Source organism: Aptenodytes patagonicus, chromosome 12 (genome assembly GCF_965638725.1).
Source record: "Aptenodytes patagonicus chromosome 12, bAptPat1.pri.cur, whole genome shotgun sequence".
NCBI classification, from domain to species: domain Eukaryota; kingdom Metazoa; phylum Chordata; class Aves; order Sphenisciformes; family Spheniscidae; genus Aptenodytes; species Aptenodytes patagonicus.
In genome coordinates, this window is record NC_134960.1 from 12542245 (window position 1) to 12562150 (window position 19906).

General features: G+C 49.0%; 1 protein-coding gene across 2 annotated transcripts in view; it reads left to right on the forward strand.

Moving 5' to 3' along the window:
- Nucleotides 1–11885, forward strand: part of ADRB2 (adrenoceptor beta 2) — a 36918-nt gene extending 25033 nt beyond the window's left edge. Inside the window, exon 2 of one of the 2 annotated variants that reach the window (XR_012996385.1) lies at nucleotides 8306–8323. Coding sequence is in view for 1 of the 2 variants with exons in the window: in XM_076350514.1 (XP_076206629.1) it covers nucleotides 8306–8340 (35 nt within the window). In the remaining variant the exon portion in view is untranslated. Of the gene's footprint in view, nucleotides 1–8305 lie in introns of both variants that reach the window. The other variant, XM_076350514.1, reaches the window with a different exon arrangement.
- Nucleotides 11886–19906: the final 8021 nt, after the last annotated feature.

Below are 19906 nucleotides of genomic sequence, written 5' to 3' on the forward strand. Positions count from 1 at the left end.
GTCATTTGTCAGATCCCTGGCCCTTTCTTATCCAGAGGACCTGTCCTGGTTTCAGCTGGGATAGAGTTAATTTTCTTCCTAGTAGCTGGTATAGTGCTCTGTTTTGGATTTAGTTCAGTTGCCGCTGAGGTTAAAACACCACAGTACCATCGTTTGCTATTCTCATATATGGATTTGCATCTAAAAGCAGGGCAGGAAAGGCACCTGGGCTTAATCTCTGTCATAATGGCCCTTCAATTTGGCTCTCTTGATGGTGGTCCACCTCTGTCTCCTGGGGCTGGCAGCCTGTCACTTCAAATACTCCTGGGCCAGAAGGAAACCGGTGGAGCCTTGTGGAACAACTTGACCCTAAGTGGGATCCCACCTCATCAAACCTGAGAAACAACACTGCTGTGCTCTCTCGTCAGAGCGTCGACTGCCTTCAGCTTAGCAGCTTCCATCAAAGGCTGGTTCTTTTGATTGTTTATTTGCAAGTAGCCTACACAGCGACAAATCACAGTGTAGCAGGAAAATGGAGAACTTCTGAATTAATGGGGAAAAACACAGTTGTAAAGAAGTCAGTGGTAGGTCTCTGCTTGAGCTGGTAGTGCCCACATCGCCAACACCTTGCCATTCAAATGTCAGTGACACTTAACTGAAGGGTCCTCGCTGTTGCAATTCACTGGGAGCCTCAAGAGCCCTTAGGGAAACTGCTATTGGAATGCCCCTTTGCGCCAGCCTGGCAGCTAATGTGTTTCGACAGCCCCCTAAGCTCAGCATGCCGCAGAAACCAGGGCAGAAAACTGGCAGGGGAGAAAACTTCAGGGCAGAAACTAGGCATTTCACAGGAAAATTAGGAGGTAGCCTTTGCTACTTCACAGCTGGCTGGCGGGAAAGAAGAGATGGTGGTGTCTTCATGTATATCCTTTTTCATGTTGCACGACCTTCTGAGCCTGGCACACAGCACTGCTCCTACCTGCTGTAATTTCGCAGGATTGCAGAATAGTTGGGGCTGGCAGGGACCTCTGGAGATCATCCCGTCCAAACCCCCTGCTCAAAGCAGGGTCAGCGAGAGCAGGTTTCTCAGAGCTGTGCCCTTCGATTGTGGCAGGAGGGAAGCTGAAATCCCATCCCAGCACCTTCCTTCGATAGGGCGTGGAGTACAGAGGCAGGTGGAGGACTGAGGGCGCTGTTTGGGTATTCAGTTGTTGCTACAGGGAGAAGAATGTTCTGCTCATTGTTAACTTGTTTGCTTTGGTTTTAAGTCTGTATTAGTTGAAACAACTGCATAGGAAACTGGGTGTAAGCCCAGCTTAAGGACAAGTCTACATACACTATGTTGGCATCATACCAAGGAAAGGAAATTGCAGTGTGCCACAAACCGAGACAAAGCATTGCCTGCATTATCTGGCATGCAGGGCTCCAGTCATAACAGCACACTTATCTCTGTCATAATTTCAGGTTTGCAGAGCATTGAAAGGATGTGGGTTTTCGTGTAGTCATGAAATCATGTTTCTGTACCTTGAAAGCATAGTGAGATCCCACCTACAGGGTATTTTACATGTGTACATGCAGTAGCTCATGTTTCAGAGTTTTCGGAGTAAACCCTTTCCATTAAGGCTTCAGGAAGTATCTTCCCTTTCTACAGTCCTCCCACTTGCCCTGATAGTCACAGTTGCAATATTTGAGTAAAGTCTATCAACTGCAAAGAGTTGAGTGCACAAAAGCAGCACATGCCCTAGCGCATTGCACTATTGTCAGGAAAACACAGGGAGGGAAATCATTGTTTGCCAAAAAACATAAAACCCCAGAAAAGCATTACACAAGGCTCCCAACTGTCCGACAGTCAAGAGCTCCTGCTGGGGGATTGCAGGATTTTACAGTTTGATTTAATAGTTTCAAAGAGAATTGTTGCTTTGTTGGGAACCACCTTCAATCTGTTCAATGATTAAAAAAAAGCAAAGCAAACGATGTCCTTCCCACTTCCCCAAAATTCAAAAAAAGAAACAAACAACCCCCTCAGAAAAGCTGGGGCAAGCAAACAAGAGAGAAATAAGATAACACAGCTTTTAAAAGCCTGTCGCTTTGCAGCTGTTCACATTCTGGCTACTTTCCAGAGTTACTTTGATGATCCTCTGCCAGGAAAAAAAGAAGTCCTTCAAACCTAGAACTTGATGAGGACATTATTTCTCAGCAAAGTAAATGAAGATCCAGGTTTGGAATTTAGTGATGGGATTGCCATCTGCATCAACTTAAGAGCCAGTGATCTTCACCAAGACCCTGACAGATTCGAGTGATATCCTAGTGGTGGGAGATCTGTGTTCTTCAACTGGTGATAAAGGACAAAGAGGACTTAGGTCTTCAGAGAAGTTTGATACCACAACCAACAAGTGGAGATGTGAAGTTCAATTGGTGCCTGGCTAGTGGGGAGCAAGCTGGACGTGTGCTAAGAACTGACACTAACTGGGAAGTTGTGTCAAAGTTTGGCTTTGTTGCATTGGCTGCTGGATCCCTGTCCCATAGGAGAGCTCATGGGGAAGGAGTATAAAATAAGCACAGACTGGTGGAGGGGAGAATGACAGGGAAGAAATACTACCCCTGAGCTGATGGATGCATTATAAAGCCTTCAGAGGCACTGCCAGGCATTCTCAAGGCTGTGGCTTGTACGTAGGAGTCATGGATGAACTCTGTGGAGGAAAGATGCTGTGTCAGAGCCCTGCAACAAAACAAATAGCATCACCATGTGTCACCCAGAACATCACCTGGTACAGCCAAGTACAGAGGTGCCCTAAAGCACAGGTTTGGGTTACAGCAAACTAAAAGGGCTGAGATGTAATTTTTTCCTTTCTTAAATAAGTATGGTCATAAAGTAGCCTAACTCTGGGATGGGTATCTGGGGTTCCTTGTGCACTTACGTTACACCTCGGCTTCTTATCACACATTAACTGGTTCTTCTTTTACCTTGATCTGTGAAGAAGCAACTGATGGTTCATTTCATGTTGTTGTACTCTAGGATTCTTTTTACACCCTGCACTTTTAACATATGCTATTTAAAGGTTATAGGAAGAATTGTTGGCAAATGGTAGATGACAAGTTGCTGAAACATGATAAAATAGCAAGAGTTTCCAATGAGAGATTGAAGGGGTAGGAAAGGAAAGAAGGGAGAATCTGTAGACAATCTGTGCCAATCTTTACTAGGTTGGAAGATCCCTGTTTAGATGCAGAGACTGTGCAATGCAAGGCTGACAGACTGTCTTGTTTGCCTGGAGTGCAGGAAGGCTATAGAGTGACACCCCTCTGTGTCACTGTTTTGCTCTGCCCTCACTCCACCCTGAATCCGGTTGATGCTTAGGGGAAGAGCTGCTCAGCTGCCTTGCGATTAGCTACATTAGTCTGAGGACTGGGCGCCTAGAGGAGCCCATTTCTTTGGACGACTAGCTCAGATGGAGATTTCCACAGCGTGCATGTCTCAAATTAAGTGAACCAAATCTTCTAAGATTTGCAAAACCACTTAGCAAACCACTAAGACAATCTACAGCCTAGGGCCAGGGAGGGATTTTTTTTCCCTCTTCATCCTTTCCTTGACCCCCTGGGAAATGTCCCTTAGGGGGCATTTCAAAGTCCCACTGTGACTATGTGGGCAATAGTCGATTCCCATTGATTGAAAAGGTCATTTTTACTTTCTCAACAGATCTTCACCCTGCAGAATGGCTGCCCTTGAGCCTGGGATGTATTATGACTAATGACCAAAAGTGATTTCATCATTAGTCTTCCACCTCTTCTAGGGCTGTACTGAAACAAAATAAGGGAATGTAAATTAGTGATAGACAGCTGGCTACGTAGTTAGCAAGATGAATGCATGTGGCCTGTCGCCACACATCTCTTGCTTTGTGGGATGTGGGTGGTCCATCCCTCTCATCGTGTTTGTCTGGTGAGCAAATCCAAGCTTCCCACAGGTGAACAGGCACTGGTCAAGAACAGAGGCTGCAAGGTTTCTTCAGCTGACTTCTGTTTTGATTATGTTTTGACTTGTGAACCCTGAGGAATTCAGATCTCAGGGCAGAGGAAATGTTGGAAGAGGTCAGGCGAGCTGTGCTCCCTCTGTGTTACTCGGAGCAGCAAATAGCACACGTTCCAGGACAACATCTGATTTTCTGCTTTTACGAGGCAGATGTTTAGGATAAGTGATCTGCTGTTTATTTTAATTGCCATCTTCCAAACCTCCTTCCTACGTGCACGCACACATTCGGAGACCATAAATAAGGATTCTTCAGATTATGCCGTTATTTGGGTAGCTAGCCCTGTCTTCCATCAGTGCCTGGACAGGGCTGTATGCTGCAAACCCAGTTCCCTTTGCACATTGGTTTTACGGTGGTGTAAATCAATTAGGTCTAATTCCTTTCTCAATGACACTAGCATAAATTTGAAATTGCTCCACTGACGTCAGCGCTGTAATGGCAGTGTAAAGGAAAGTTAGACTTCCTTGACTTCAGAATGTCACTGCTGATTTACATCAGAACAAGAGCAAAAGTAGTTGGGCTCAGCATGTCCTAGCACTGTGTTACTGAACAGAAGGCCAGGGTTTGCTCTGGGATACGGTGGTGACGATGGAGAGCAACTCCATGGATTTTGCTGGCATTAAGTTGATGGAAATGAGTTGTACCTTCACCACAGTTTGAGTCTCAAAGAGCTCCATGTAGTAGGTCATTAATGAAAAGAAAGGATAAATCAATGCTCCTGTGTAAAGTGATTAGTCCATTGCCTGTCACTATTCCAGGAGAGTCATCTAGGGATGAATCTGACCATTTGGCTTATGTTGTGATGATGATGATGATGGAGAGCAAGGCAGCAGTACCCTCATATCTTGATGGACACCAGGCAGGTGTCCAGGGAGGAACTGGTGGTCCTAGCTGAAGGCAGAGGGGCACGGGGAGGAGCTGCCCTTGCAGCTGGTGCTAAGAGCTAGTCTGGAGGGGTGGGAATGCTGGCTGCACTTTTCTCCTCCGAGAGGACACAAGCAGTTGTTGTAGGCATTCTGTGCTGGCAGCATTCAGGGTGTTAATCCTTACTCACTTGTTTCTCTAGATTTTCCCACCTTGTCTCTAAAGGGCTAGAAGTGAAAGCCTGGCTGTAAAAGAGGCGCTGGCCCCTCTCTCTGCTCTGCTGTGGCTTCAGCCTGCAGACTGCAGGTTTAAGCAGAAGGAGACGAGAAGTGGATATTTCCTCTTGAAGCTGTAGGGCTTCCCAAACAGTCTTGCTGTTTAAAAAGACTTTGGCAAGGAGGGCCTGGATTTCTGGTGGCTGCTCTTCGGGAAGTTAGAGAGCCCAGTGGTCGCCTCGGAGTCCGTCAGCCTTGCTCCATTAAAGCCAGTGGAGACAAGCTGATTTACACTCCACTTCTGTTGGCATCTGGGCAATCTTTTAACTGTTTATAAGTTACTTTCTTTTTTAATAGCACGTTTGCTCTGAGTGGCTTGGTTTGCACATGGGGAAATGCAGCCATGTGTGGCAAACTGCTTTAAAGCCAGCAAGTCGAAACGGGGTCCACATGAACCACCAGGTAGCCTGGAGGTGCCGCAGAGCAGGACCATGGGTGTCCCAGGGAACTAAGCCCTCACATTCTTTCTTTTTTTAAAAAAGCTGAGGCCATGCTTTACCCATCTCTCAGCCTCCCCTATGCTGGCAGAGGTGGGAGGCAGCAGGAGAACCTCAGAAACCAGCAAAGAACTGCAGTTCTTCCTTTCCGCTTCTTATCCCAGGGTCCAGCCACAGCTATTACTGACAGACAGGAGAAATAAAACCGTTCTCCATGCTCCTGGCCCCCAGGAACCCTAGCTGGGTGCACAAAATGGTTCCCACATCCATGCTGTACAGCCATGGGGACGGATGGCTGCTCTGAGCTCCAGACACAGGTTTCGGCAGCTCAGGCTGAACTTGTGACCTGCAGCAGCTCGGAGGTACCTCGCTCAAACTCACCTCCTTGTCCTCACACTCGACTGGAAGGTGGCCCCGTGGAGATGAAATGAGAGCTAAAGGAGCATGGCCCCAGTTTTTCTACCTGTTTTGTTCTCACTAGTGGTGAATAACTCAGCCGATGCGTTCGCTGGCGGGGAGCGGCAGAGTTTACCAGTCGTGAAACAAAACTGTGATTATTGCCATAGAAACTGGAGCTTGAATGTGAAGCTCATCCAATGGGATAGCAGGAAGAGGACATTGGACTTCTGTCTCCTATCAAAACTCATGTGCGTGGCTTGGATTTGGAATACCAGAAAGTCACTATTATAATAATCACGTCATAAAACATCCAGATATCAAGAAACATTGACTTCTTTTGGGTTCCTAGGAAGAACAAAGTCAGGACCTCAGGGAGTGGCCTGTGCGGGATGAGGGTGGTTAGTAGCACCACTGCAAAGAGAAAGTTCTTTCCGATTAGGAAAGGAGACACTTAAATCACAGTGGCTGAGGGATGCAGAGTCAGAAACATAACCTTGCTCTGCTTCATGGCTCTCTTTCCTGAATGCAGACGTGCAATTTGTTTAGAGAATTCCCTCCTCCTTCCCATTTGAACTCTACAACAAGTGGCTTTGCCCTGGGAGCTTACAGCATGGTTCAAGTTTCCTTGTAAGCTTACAAGCTCCATCTATAGGATAGCTGAAGAAGAGCCCTTTGGCTTCAATCTGATGAAAAAGGGCAGAGAAGCCTCAGTCAGATATTCCAGTTTTGTTTTGGAAAAACTCCAGCATGCTTAGCATACTGCATTGCAGAAAGTCACTGATTCCATCGTCGTTACTTCGTATTTGGGTATAGCCTTCCTCCCTGGTTAAACTGTCAGTCCTCGGTCCCATGCTGCACGACTGTGGGGCTGTTGCCTGTGGAAATTGCTGGAGTTGTGGAGCTGCTGTTATTCCACATGGGCAATCTCGGGGATTTTCTAAAGAGCTCCTGATCTGCAAGATTTCTGGGCTACAGTTGTGATGCCTTTAGGTTCTGATAGCCCACAGTGCCACATGTACAAAACTAAACAGTAGCGATTAACATGTCCAAATCATCTAAATCCAGCTGATTTAGCAAATCAGTTTCTCTTTAGCTTGGTGTTTAATGATTACCAGCCCCAGCCCACACTTCACTGCACAGGCTGCACCAGCAGAAGTAATTGCAGTGCACAGGGGGTTTTTTAGGAGGAGGAAATGCAAAAGGTGAAAGACTTTTCCTTCTTTTGTGCAAAGCAGAACCCTTCTTGGCAATAAGGTGTGGTGCAGACTGGGACTGTGTGTTTCGGAAGGAAGGAAGGCAGGCAGGCAGGAAGGAAGGAAAGACACTTTGCAGGGCAGATGGAGTGTGAGTAGTCTTTTTAAAGAGATGCTGGCAGCTGACACTGTTGCAAATCATCTCTCATGTTGGAACTTCAGCTTTGATTTGCACAAGAAATACAACTTCATTCTGGATGCCCAAAATTCTTCTGAGAGAGGCATTGTGTTCCCAAAGAACAGATATGGTTTTTTCCTTTCTGCAGATCCATTCTGGTTTAAAATGCTGCTTTCTTCCCCTACCCCCAGACCATAATCTTTGACACGTACTTATTAAAATACCACTTTCAAATAAATAAAAGCGCAAGCATATCCAGTACTTGTTCCTTGCTCTATCTCAAGATTAATTTCCCATTTTTCCATCTAACATGTCTGTCATTCGGGTATCTCCACAATCAAGAAAAAGCCCTTTTCTTCCCTTTAGTAGATTCACAGATATTAAAACCAGAAGGAAATGTGTTCTCATCTCCTGGGCAGCTGACCTGAGAGTCTATGTAGAGATGCATCTGTTTATTCCGATTATTTCATGCAAAGAAGCTTTGCTTTTTGGTAGCTACTGCGGGAAAATCTTCACTTGGGTACTAAAGCACCCAGCTGTCCTGGGGGTGCAAACCCCTGCCGAATGCCTTGGTCGATCATCCCGCTCACACAGCTCAGGAGTGCAACGGCAGTGTAGAAACATCACTGAAAAACGTGGGGGCAGAAGCTCACCCACCTCGAGGAGGTGCAGCACTGGCACGTGGTGGCATGTATGGGCAGGGCACCACCGGGCATGGAGAGAGTGGGCTGCTCGTGGTGCCCGTTCATCCACTGGCTCCTTCGAGGGGGTGTTCAACAGCAGCTGGGGAGGGTGCCTGAAGGCTAAGATAAAGCTAATGGTCATGGTGTACACCAGTCAGGACCAGCGAGTCCTGGGGAAATGTAATCTCTCTTCTGGCTTCAGCATCTGAATCCCTCCTCTACCTCAAGCTCTACCATGCTAAACTGATTCTTTTTTTCTTTCTTTCTCTGTCCCACAGAGATCCCTGGGTGTCCAGGAATGGTTGAGAGCTGAATGGGCTGACCTCTCTTCCTCACCATCCTGAGCTCATGAGGGCTCTGAAGAGATTGAGTGGAGCACGGCCTTGCTTCTCTGAGCCTGGGGATCCTGTGGGAAGTGATTGGCAATGTGGCAAATGTCTTCATCCCAACCCATAGCCCATCGTGCATCACCTGAAGGAGAAGCTGATGAAGGATAACCAGAGGACCAGGAAAGGCTCTACTAGCCTCGGAGGACACAGATGGAGGACCGGCACTAAAAGAAGCACTTTGCAGGAGTCACTGCATACGAAACCGGCTCTGGAAAAAAGCTACAGGAGCCCTGTGAACTGAAGGAGGTGAACGTCCAAGTCACCACGAAAGGTGCAGAGGGGTTTCCCTGGCACAGCATCCTTGGAAAGCACTTTCAAAAGGGAAGGGGGTATCAGGACCATGTGGCCATCTCCAGTGGCTGGTTTGGAAGAGGCACAGCAAGGTCACTGCCTTACAGTCAGGTCAGGAGACCAGCAGGACGTGCTCACAGCTGCCTGTGACGTCCTGGCTGGGGCTCCAGACAAAACCAGAATCTGACCAAGTCTGAGCGAGAAGGAGTGTGGAAGATTGCTTTGACTTATTCTGTGCTTGTTTCTCCTTCTGGTGTCTTCTCTGTCTACCTCTTTTTTTCTCTAAGCCTACATGTACTGCATGTGGGGCCCAGACCCCCACAAACAAGCAGAAGTATTAGCACAGGGCAAATCCTACCCAGTGCACGACTGTGCTGCCCAGTGCAGTGCTGTTGCTAGATGGGGCTGACATTGCACAGTGCAGACGTAACGTGGCCTTCGTTTGCTCCTTATGCCAACAAATCTGCGACTGCAATGCCTGGACTTCAGACAGGAGAAAGGCTTGAACCTGGCAATCCTTTTACTTGCAAGTAGTCACATGCTAGCGTGACCAGCCACACTTGGGAGCCAAGTTTAACACCCAAGCCCGAAAACATTATAGAGCATCTGTCCCTCTCCTGTAGCTGTGGCAATGAGCATGCCGGCAGGCTGCATGCTCAGCTCCTGCATCTTGGATTGTAAAAAACTCATTAAGCAGAGGAAAAGACAGAGACGGAGGGAGTGACAGGGGCTCAGGCAGAAAATAGTAGGAAAAACTGATTCGAAACCATAGGAAAATGTACACCTCTTAATTGCAGGTGGCGTCCCAGCTGCAGACTGTCATGCCCAGCTGGGCAGCTGCAGGTCTCTGTTCAAGGAGCTGCTACTGGAGGCCTGGGCAAAACGTGCTGGTACCAAACTCTGCCAGAAGCCCCGTCTCAGACCTTCTCTCCTGGGCTTCCAGCTGCAAACCCCTTCCCTCATGTGCAATCGTATTTATTTATTTATTTTCTTGCTGCTTGATGCAAAGCTGCTAACAGAGCACCCTCCCCACAAACATCCGCAGCTGAGAGAGGTCGGAGAGAAGGAGTGTGTGCTGTGTGTCTGTGTGACGGGAGCAGGCAAAGGGGCAGGTGTATGCCTTGAGCGGGCCAGATCCGGGCATGCACACAGGCAGGAGGAAAAGGCTGCAATTAAACCAGAAATACTTTCCCTGGGGTGAGTGTGCAATTTTGATCTTTCAAGAATTAAGAACAGGCTGGGCAAACCTTTGTTGGGAAGGGCAGCAGGACAGCTGTAGGCTGCATAAGCTCTGCAGTGCCCCTCCAGCCAGATTTTCTCCGTGCAGCTGTGCTTGTGCAGGGTATGCGTCTCTGTGCAAGTTGCTTGCTCAGATCATGTCCTCCCAGCGCTCCCAGCTGTAATGAAGCAAACTTAGTATGCATACATCCTGGCTTTGGACACTTGCAGGGGGCCATATCCCCAGCCAGGCAAGTTCCCACCAGTGTGCTCACAGAGGTTTAATACCTGGCAGCCTTTTCTGCTCTGTCCAAAAGAGATATCCGTGTACAGACCCATTTAACACAGCCAGTCTGAGAGCGGCAGGCACGAGCCTCTCTAGACAATGCTGTAGCTGTGCTGTAACGGTTCATGCTCAGCCTTGGCTGTTCCTACCCATTTTGCTAAAAAAACTGGCACACCAGCAGCACCTGCTCGTGGTCAGGTATCCCATTTTATGGAAAGTCTGTGTGTCCCAGTGCAGAGGGGAACCGTTTCTCTGGGAGAGGGGGGCTCTCCCATGCCCTGCTGCTTTCCCACAGCTCCCACACTCAGGAGGGAGCCAGGGCACCCGGGCATCCCTTGGCAGGGCTCCCGGCTGCTCCAGGGGAGCCTGGCTTCTCCCATACCCTTTCCTCTGAGATGCCCCATCAAGGCTTTGTCCAAACCTGTTTGGCTGCTGAATGGAAATATTTCCCAACCAAAATCTGTTCCTCAGAAGATTCCTGGCTGGCTCTAGTCACTTAGTATGTACTGGAAACACTGCCCTTGGGATTAGTTTTCAGGTTAGAGACACGCATGTGATTGTTGTAGTTCTTTTTCTCACAGATCCTCTCATGTGCAAGAGCAGGTTGCAGTACGTGCAATGGATGCTCTTGCTCTGATAATTTGCCAGCATGGCCCAAAAGCAGTGACCTGCTTATTGCTGATTGCTTCCTTGCAGAGTTGTAAGAGTTGGAGATAGAAGAGATGTATTACAAATCCATCTGCCTATGACCCTTCAGGCTTGTTCCATATATTACATTTACTGGTGGTGTGCTGGGTCTATTTTTAAATGCCCTGACACCAGGGTTATTGTGCTGTCCTTTGGGAGATTGCTCTGTAGTACAAGTCAGGAGCTGCTGTTAGTATTCCACCTGCATTTCCTCCTGAAAACTTCATTCCATTATTCCTAGTGATGCTCTTCAAATTCCTGCTGCTCATTATGTCCCGGTCAGGCTCTACCACTTGACCTGCGCTCCTCTGTCCTCCTCCAAGAACCTTTCTGGCTCCCTGATCGCTGCCGCTCCCTGTCCTCCCTGTAGTTTGGCACAGAATGAGCCTGTTTGTTGTTTGTTAATTCAGCCATGCAGAGTTTGTCAGGGATCCATACCCACTGTACCCATCCGAGCAGCTGGGACCTCTGGCAATGCCCTGTCTCCCCAGCGGCTGTGGAGCTGGTCTCTCCCTCATTGCAAAGCATGTGGGGCGCACGAAAGGGGCAGACACAGAGATATGTCCGAAAGCGGACCAGCGTTGGCAATGAGCACTCATATCCTGCGGGGAACGAATGCCTGCTAGGGACAGTACACAACAAAGTCTCCATCTCAGCGAAGCCTGAGCTGAGCAATGGATGTGGGTGATGCTCCAGTATTGCCTGTGCAGCCGTACCGGGGATGAGTGGGGAGCAGAGGTCCGTGCCGTGGCAGGGAGCTGTGGTCTGTCCTGCCTGGAAGTCATATCCATGAGCTGGAGCCGCAGCTCCACACAGAGGGAGCCCCGTGCCCCATGAGCAGCACGGGGGCTCAGCAGGCTCGGTGCACGTGGAGCGCTTGCTTGGGGAGTCTTTGTGTGCAGCACTCGGCTGGAGCACCATTGTGATTGTAAGAGCTCTGTTCTTCTCACCGAACAAATTGTTCCTACAAATAAAGAATGAAAAGTCCTCCTCTTCCCACTCTTCTTTTTTATGCTATTCATCGAGCGGCGCCAGAGGAAGGGACTGCACCTGGATGGTGGGAGCAGAAAGCCGCTGTGCTCCTGCGGATGCCGGGGCAGCTCGTGGGGAGGTGCTGGGGCTACCTGGGGGAGAGGTTGAATGCCGGCAGAATAGCCAGGGGAAGTCAAAACACAAAGTGCACCAGAGCAGGTTGCAGGGCCTCTCCACGAAGCTTGCTGATGCTGATGGGTAACGGGTTGCAATACCTCCAGGCACTGTGGGAGTGGGGCTGTGGGACAAGGCTAGAGAGGAGCTGAGCAACAGCAAGGCACTCCGTGTAGGTACCAGTGCTGCAGGTGCTGTGGGGCAGAGCGGGAAGAGGACAGGTCAAAGAAACCAAGGAGGAGAAAAAAAGACAGATGAAAGAGGGTGCTGAGTCTCCCAAGGGTTTCACAGGATGACAACAGAGGAATCGGGAGTCTCCTACGTGGCAGTGTGTGGTCCTGAGGTCTGGTACTTCAGATCAGTGATAGAGCAGAAGGATCCTTAATTCCTCCTCTCAATCCCCAGCTGTTCTCCCTGGTGACGTGGGGCAGGGTAGCAGTGACAACATTACAGCTTTTCAGAACCAATTGTCGGGGGAAGAATTTGGTCCCTAAACAACGAAAGAATCAAAATGACACATTTTCAACAGAATTCATGATTAGACAATTAATCATCCCGATTTAAAACATTGGAGGGCCTGGAGTGCCCTAATACATAAGATGTTCAAGGCAGTGGTTGTGCTCTACGTCTGCCAGCAGCCTGTTCTCTGGCTGCCAGTGAGCACGGGGCTTTAGGCAGCATGCACACTGCAGGTCCACACAGCCTGGGGACCGGTCCTCTGGTGGGACCTGCATGCAGAGCTGCCAGGAGAATTTGGTAGGTCTTTTATCAAGGAACAGAGACAGCCTTGAAGTGCTGCATAACTGTATGCAGGTCTCCATGGTGCCATACCTCCACTTTTTAGTGTGGCTGCGAACCACAAAAACTCAGCATCTCATCCCTGCTTTCTAAGGACATTTCCAAAGCCACTTATGGCTCAGACACTAATGTGCCAGCCATATGCAGGCCCAAGTACCTACCCATCCACACTAAAGAGGCTTGTCTAACCTCTGCAGGCCTCCAGAAAGCTAACAGGATGGATTTTCTACATCTCCCAGACTTTGTATCTGGATTTACTGAGCTCTGGGGTCAGCCCTGGATTTTGGGACTGAATAAATTGTGAGCCTTATTTGCCAAGAGCACACACAACCCCACTGCCTCCAGACATCCTAGGATGTGTCCAAATATCTTTCTAAAGTTTCTAAAGCTTTAAAGCAATACGGAGAAAAGAGCTGTGAGGAGATTATTGCACCACATAACTGCAATAAACCCTTTCTTCATCCTTTCATGGTTAGAGGTATGAACATGAATTATGGCAACTTAAACCTCTTGAGAGCAGCATGTAAAATCGCTTTCTCAAATGGCTGGTAAAGAACCTCGTTAAGCTAAGATGTCAGTGCTCACAAATGCTGCTGTCTGAATGGGGCTATTTTACGAGTCAGTTTAATCCTTCCAGGAATCAAACGGCCCCTTTCCACCCACAATGAGCAGCAGATTCACTCTTTGCTCCTTGTTTTCTGACCTGTTTGTTCATTCAAGGCTCTGGCACCGTCACCTCTTGCAGCAGATGAGATGCCTCATAACTTGCAGATGTAAAAAGGTTAATAAAAAACTCCACATCTGGCTAGCTTTCACGCTACCTGGCAAATAGCAGAGGCTACGGAGAAGTCAGGGGCTTTTCATGTGCAGCCAGCAGCAAAACGGGAGGAAAGAAATGTTTGCTTGCTCCAGCTGCAACTTTTAGGGTTGTTTTGTTAGCTGCCACACAAGCAGGGCTCCCAGTCCCCAGCAAACCTTGTAGGACGCCTTCCTGCAGTGCCCTGTTGCTTCTGGGCATGGATTTTCCTGGAGGATGGAGGAGGATTGGGGGGACCATGCCCTCAAGGGTGGCTCAGTTCCCACACCGACCCAAGAGCCATGGTCCTTCCCAGCTGCAGCCACATCCCCTCGTTCAATGGTCCTCCATCTCTTAGCATCCTTTTAAAAATCACACAGCTGGGCATAAGCAGCAGGTACTTTCCCTGCCTTATATGCCTTCTGGAGGATGTGTCCCTTTCCCTGGTCATGTTTCCCTGGCCTGACACCACCCCGAAGGGTGCTGCTGCCATGGCACCGATATTATTCCTGAGCCTCTTCTGACAGCCCCACCAGCCCCAGCTGGTGCCGCTCTGCCTTCCTGAGGCAGAAGCTGATTTCTGGGTCTCCCAAACACATTTGCTTTCAATTCTATAGGCACAAATCCCGGTAAATGTTGCATTAAGTAACTTTGTACTGGTAATTTACCATAATTTTTATTATTATGGGAGAACATTTAAATCCCAGATGCTCTGTTTTGGTCTCCATGGAAATTGATAGAAGGGGTCACCTTTCGATTGCAGAATCCTGATGCTGAGGGGAATGGTTTTGACTCATCAGTTAGGAAAGTAATGGGGGCTGGGTTATTTGTCTGCTTTTCTTTTGTCTGTCAGTGAAATCCATAATGAAAATGTGAATCTGCACAGACCAGGCTGTCATGTGACAGTAGGAAACGAAAAACAGGAAGAAGGGGTGTTACAGAAATGGAAATTATGGTCATTAAAACACAAAAAATAACAGCAAAATTAATCCGGGCATTACAAACACCAGGCTGGTTTATCGATGCTGCTTCTCTAAAGACTGTTGTGACTGGAAGCTGAAAGAGTAGAGAAATATCTAATGCTGTTGTTAACCGTTAACTATTTTGCTGCTAGTCTTGACTGCAGCCTGCATGGGGAGCCCGTATTTTTAAGAGTTAATCCTCATTCAAAGCCCACCCAAGCCAATGGAAAGGCTATATGGGCATCCAGGGGTGCAGATGACTATTAACTGTGTTTGCAACAGCAATAGCAACCAGGCAACCGAAGCAGGGAGCTCCACGGCTCTGAGTATCGCACCAGCCGTGTGGGAAAGGGTCTGGTCCTGCAAAGCTCAAGATCTAAATAGGCAAGAGGGGCTAAGTAGGAGAATAAAAGACTGGCAGAGGAGACATGCCAGGGGTAGCAAACAGCATCTAAGTCTATACCCTGCTTAAGCAGAGGTCAGCTAAACATCAGGAAATTATGACTATCCTATGCTAGGTTAAACTGCCTGTCTAGACGGGCTATTTTTCTACCAAGATTACAAAAGCTCTCTGGAGTAGCTCAGCTGGAGACATCTGCATTCGGTCAGACAAATCCTGGCCACTCGCTCTGCTCTCTGCAGCCTTTTCAATGGCCCTGTATGGGTACAGTAATGGGGACCTGGCTCTACGGCAGAGGTGTATTTTGCCCCTGGTGCCAGCCTTCCCAGGGCAGGGAATACAGCAGTGCCCTGCTTTGTGGAACTGCACATTCCCATTTGCATCCCTGCACATGCCTGACTGCTGCGCAAGCCTGGCAGGAGCATCAGCTGCTGCTTCTTGCAAGAAACGTGCAAAAATTGTAGAACCAGAAAGCAATTGCACAATGAGCACCAAGCTTGCAAAGGCAGTTTTTTGGGAAGGTTCTGGTTTTTGTTAAAGGGAATATTTTTCATCTTTGAAAAATCATTTCAGATGTTTCTTTTTAAAAAACAAGTAAGTCACATCTCCATTGCCACATTCTTCCCCTTCCCCTTTCTAACGCTAAGCGGAGTGCACTGACCCCTGGACTGTTCCACTTTCTCCTACAGTTGGAGAAGTTTTGTGGTTTGGGGTTTTTTTAACCAACAAAGGGGGGGGGGAGGGGAAAAATGAGAACATCGTCAGCATCATCTAGACAAGTGCATTCAGGGACAAAGCAAATGAAGAGGAAATTAAATTTTTCAGTTTTCTTTTATCATCAAAACCAAAGCAAAATGAATGCGTCAATCCAAAATGAAGTTTGCCATGTTTCAGAGATCCCCTCTATGAAAGTGTAATCAGAAATGACGTTTTTTTTGAGAAAAAGATGGTATTGATGGAATCTAACTCTTTGATCCCCGAATTGTGGCTAACCAGAGTTAAATGGCACTTCCAGCTCTCCATCCTGTGGCTGTCGTTGAGTACTTCACGCTGGTCCTTGTGCAAACTCCAGATGGTTTTGGTAAACAGCCTGAGAATCCCACTTGGCAATCGAGCCCTCGTGCCGCACAGACATCCTGCGCCCCGTGGGAAGCCAGGCACAATGTGATTTTTGGCAGGACAGGTGGAAGAGGGGGAGCCCTTGCTTGTCCTCCTGTGCTGCCACCTGCACCCCAGCTTCTGATGCAACCCAGGTGCGCCTGGCAATGAGCCACGGGATAACAGCACGAGAAATTACACCACGTTTGCCAGTGGCCGGGGGGCTGGCGGGCTCTGAGCAGCCTGGTTGGCCACGACGGCTCCAGGACGGCACCTGTTGCTGTTGAGGCTGCACTCGGCGGGGGCTCGGTGCTATTTTTGGAGCGTGCTTGAGGGCAGGAAGGATTAGCATGCCCCAAATGCAGAAGAGCCAGGCTTGTTATGAACAGAGAGGGCTCAGATTTGCTCAGCAACAAGGTCTGCCTCAGTTGAGGGCAGGAAGGGCTAACCTGGACCTCCTCAGGCATGGAGGGAGCAGGTCTCGAGCAAGATGCTCAGAACTCACCACCAACAGCAATGGGGACAATAATGGCAAGTTTGCAGCAATCCTGGGATGGCTGAAAGGTGCCAGCCAGAGGCTAAAGCTTCTCTGTGCACACAATACTGAGCAAAGTGTCCTGCATCTACATCGGGCTGGGCTGCAAGAGAGAGACACGGCCCCTAGATGGGGGCTTGAAGGAGGGAAGCAAGAGGAAGAGATGCTTTTTCTAGGATCAGGGAGGTTGACTGAAAAGGGACAGTCGTTGCACAGAGCAGAAAACCAACAAAGGAACTTCACAGGGAGGATTTTCTTACTGATAGGAGCCAGATCATGTGGCGGCACCCATGGATGCCAGAGGAGCTCCAAAGCTGACACCCTTAATAAAGATACACCGGCAGGGCAAGTCCCTGGAAAGCTTTCAGAGAGTGTTGTTTTCATCCTGCTGTGAACAAACATGCCACTTCTTCTGCCACCTGGAGCCCTGACTCTGCCTGTAGCCTCCCCTCTCTTTTTGGGTCCTGCAGGGAGAGGGGACCATTAGCCCACAAGATGCTTGTGCCAGGTCCTGAAGCCTCATCAGTGCTTCTTTCCATGTGGATAGGGCAATCTCCACCTCTTGGCCCCCCAGCAGCTGAGGTATGTTTCTCCCAGCCAAAAGGATTGCTTAAAAAGGGATGGACAAAACATGGCACCAGTGAGATGAACAAAGGCAGTGGGGTTGAGCAAAGGAGACAAAGCAGGCACAGGGAGGCTGAAAGCAAAGCAGCTCTTCTGAGACAAATGCCCTGAAACCTCAGGGGAAGCCCATGGTTCTGGTTTTGCCCCATTTTCTTCCTCTTTGTAATTGATTCATAAGACATACTTGTGTAATGGATGCACACCCAGAAAAAATATTGGCCAGCATTCCTGCTACCCCTGAGCCCCGTAGCTCTGAAGCAATGCAGTGCTGACGGGGTGATAGAAGCAGCCAGGTTTATCTGCAAGATGCCGCTGCAAACATGTCATGGGAAAGATTTCAGCAGATGCAGCGCTGTGGAGTCACAACTGCCATGCTTCAACTTGGGCACACGGAGAAATCCAGGATACTTCTCAGGAACAAGAGAACAAGCCTGTCCCCAGAATAGAAATGAACACCCATTTCATTAGCTAAGACTTCCCTGTGCTTATTTAAGCATCGATTCCTGTGGTGGTTGCACGCTGTATAGCGCTGATTAACAGTTACAGAATGTACCAGAGCAGCATCGCCACGGCACAGCTGGGGACTGCGGAGCTGACCGGGGCGATGCCGTGTCAACCTGGTGGCTGCATCTCCAAGGTTACTTTTAATAGGAAACCACTTGCTGGGTAACTTTGAAGGAAGCAAACATGTTTTTAAGGTCTGTTTTTTTCTTTGCTGTGAATTCCCCTTAGCTCAGCACTCTATAGTTACCTGATGGAGCAACTGCCTGAGTGGTACCTCCCTTTCTAAGACTGTTTTGTCTTCTTGCTCTTCTCCTTCTAGTGGGGAATGCATTTCCTCAAAGCCCACCTACAACTCCATTTCTTTGCCACAGGCTGCAGAAGGAGCCTTCCGGCTCAGCGCTGATCCCTGCAGTCTTCTACATAGCTGGTGAGAAGAAACAGTGTCTCCGTCTATCCATGGGCACGTCTTCCAGGACGTTTCATGTCCCCTCCTGCCCATCCAACGACAGCTTAGGCACTCCTGGTCCCAAACTCCACACATTTGTCCTAAAAGCTGAAGAGGACCCATTTGGGGTTGATTTGTCCTGTCCGTTGGGAGGTTGAGCTTCCAGATTCAGCCAGAGGAGGGTATCAGAGAGCAATGCAAGGGGGGCTTTCCTCCATCAGCACGGCCTTTCTGCAGCCTTCCCACCTTCCCATGGCCAGGGAACCAGCCTGTTGTGTGCAGCCTAATGGCTCCCTGAATGAATTGGGATCAGCTTAAAATACAACGTGGCTCCCTGGGTTTGAATCCTGCTCTATTATTAACTTGGCTGAGGAACAGGAAAACCTTGTGCATTTGGCCAGGGCTTGCTTGCTTTTTGTATTCCCCATCTTCCTCTGGGACATCAGGTGCCACTATCAGGGACAGTATATTGGCCTCAATGCAAAGGTAGTGTCAAGTCCTCCTCTCCTACAAGCCATCCATGTCCAAAGAGGAGCTTCTGCACAGTGCCACAGCAGCACCGGAGTGGTTTCCTACCTTCCGCCGGGCAGGGATTCAGACTGTAGGAGCCTATATCCACAGAGGTTTGGGTGCCTGGAGGTCCCAGCAGCTCACTGAGTCCTCCCGGTCTGCCTGCAACACTGCTGCTGGCTATGCTAATATTGCATGGGGAACGTCGGCATTTCCAGAAAGTCCAATAAAATAATGGCCTCATCACTTTTCATTCCTTCGGTGCAGACTCTTTTGTGCCCACATGAATCCTAATGCGCTGATAGGGTATTAATGTGGGTGCCCTGGGTGTCCCTGAGGAACTGGCACTGATGCAGAGTGTTAATAGCCCATCTTAATTTCCACTGAGTTGTTGTTAGACGTGGAGCGCACTGACTTTGACACGCTCTGAGCAAGCTCTTCTTCCAGGCTGCGGTTTCTTGCTGCTGATGGTAGAGGCCGGCTGCAGCGGGGCAGAGAGCTGCGGTCCGGCGTGGAGCCTGGCACGGAGGGGATTGTGAGCATGCTGGCACTGCTCACTCCTGGAGCAGCAGATGCCTGACGGAGAGTCCCGAAGATGGGATTTGTACAGCCCCCTGTACACATTCAACATTTTCCCATCTCTACTAGCTTCCCCAGCGCTAATCCCCCTGCTTTGCTTAAATCAACCCATGGTGCCTTTACGTGCAGTCAGGCCAAAGGTCTGCTATCCCACCTGCCCGGGCAGGCAGTGCTCTCCGGAGCAGCACTGAGTATGGCCAACAATGCGGATCCCCATCCCCAGGCAGAAGAAGGGAGGTTCATCCCATGGCTGTTCAGCTCATGCTCTGTTTATGGTCTGAAACCCAGGGTCTGGCTCTCTGCTACAGCCTGACATGCTGAGCTTCCTCCCTCTGATCTGGGCAGGCAGCTACAACGTGAAAATGAGATAGCTTTAATTAACCTCAAAAAAAAGACAAACTATCTCTGGGGAAGGAGAGAAAAAAGAGAATTTACACTCTTGGTTACAGAACTGCTCCTACCAGCTCAGGGATGTCTGGGACAGCGAGGAGATGGGAAAAAAGATTTGAGAAGAAAGACTTCCAGAGAGACCGGGACTAGGAGATGAAACATTGAATAGAGTATATTTTATATGTAAAAAGCCTGCTGCTGCTGGAACCCAGGCTGTTAAT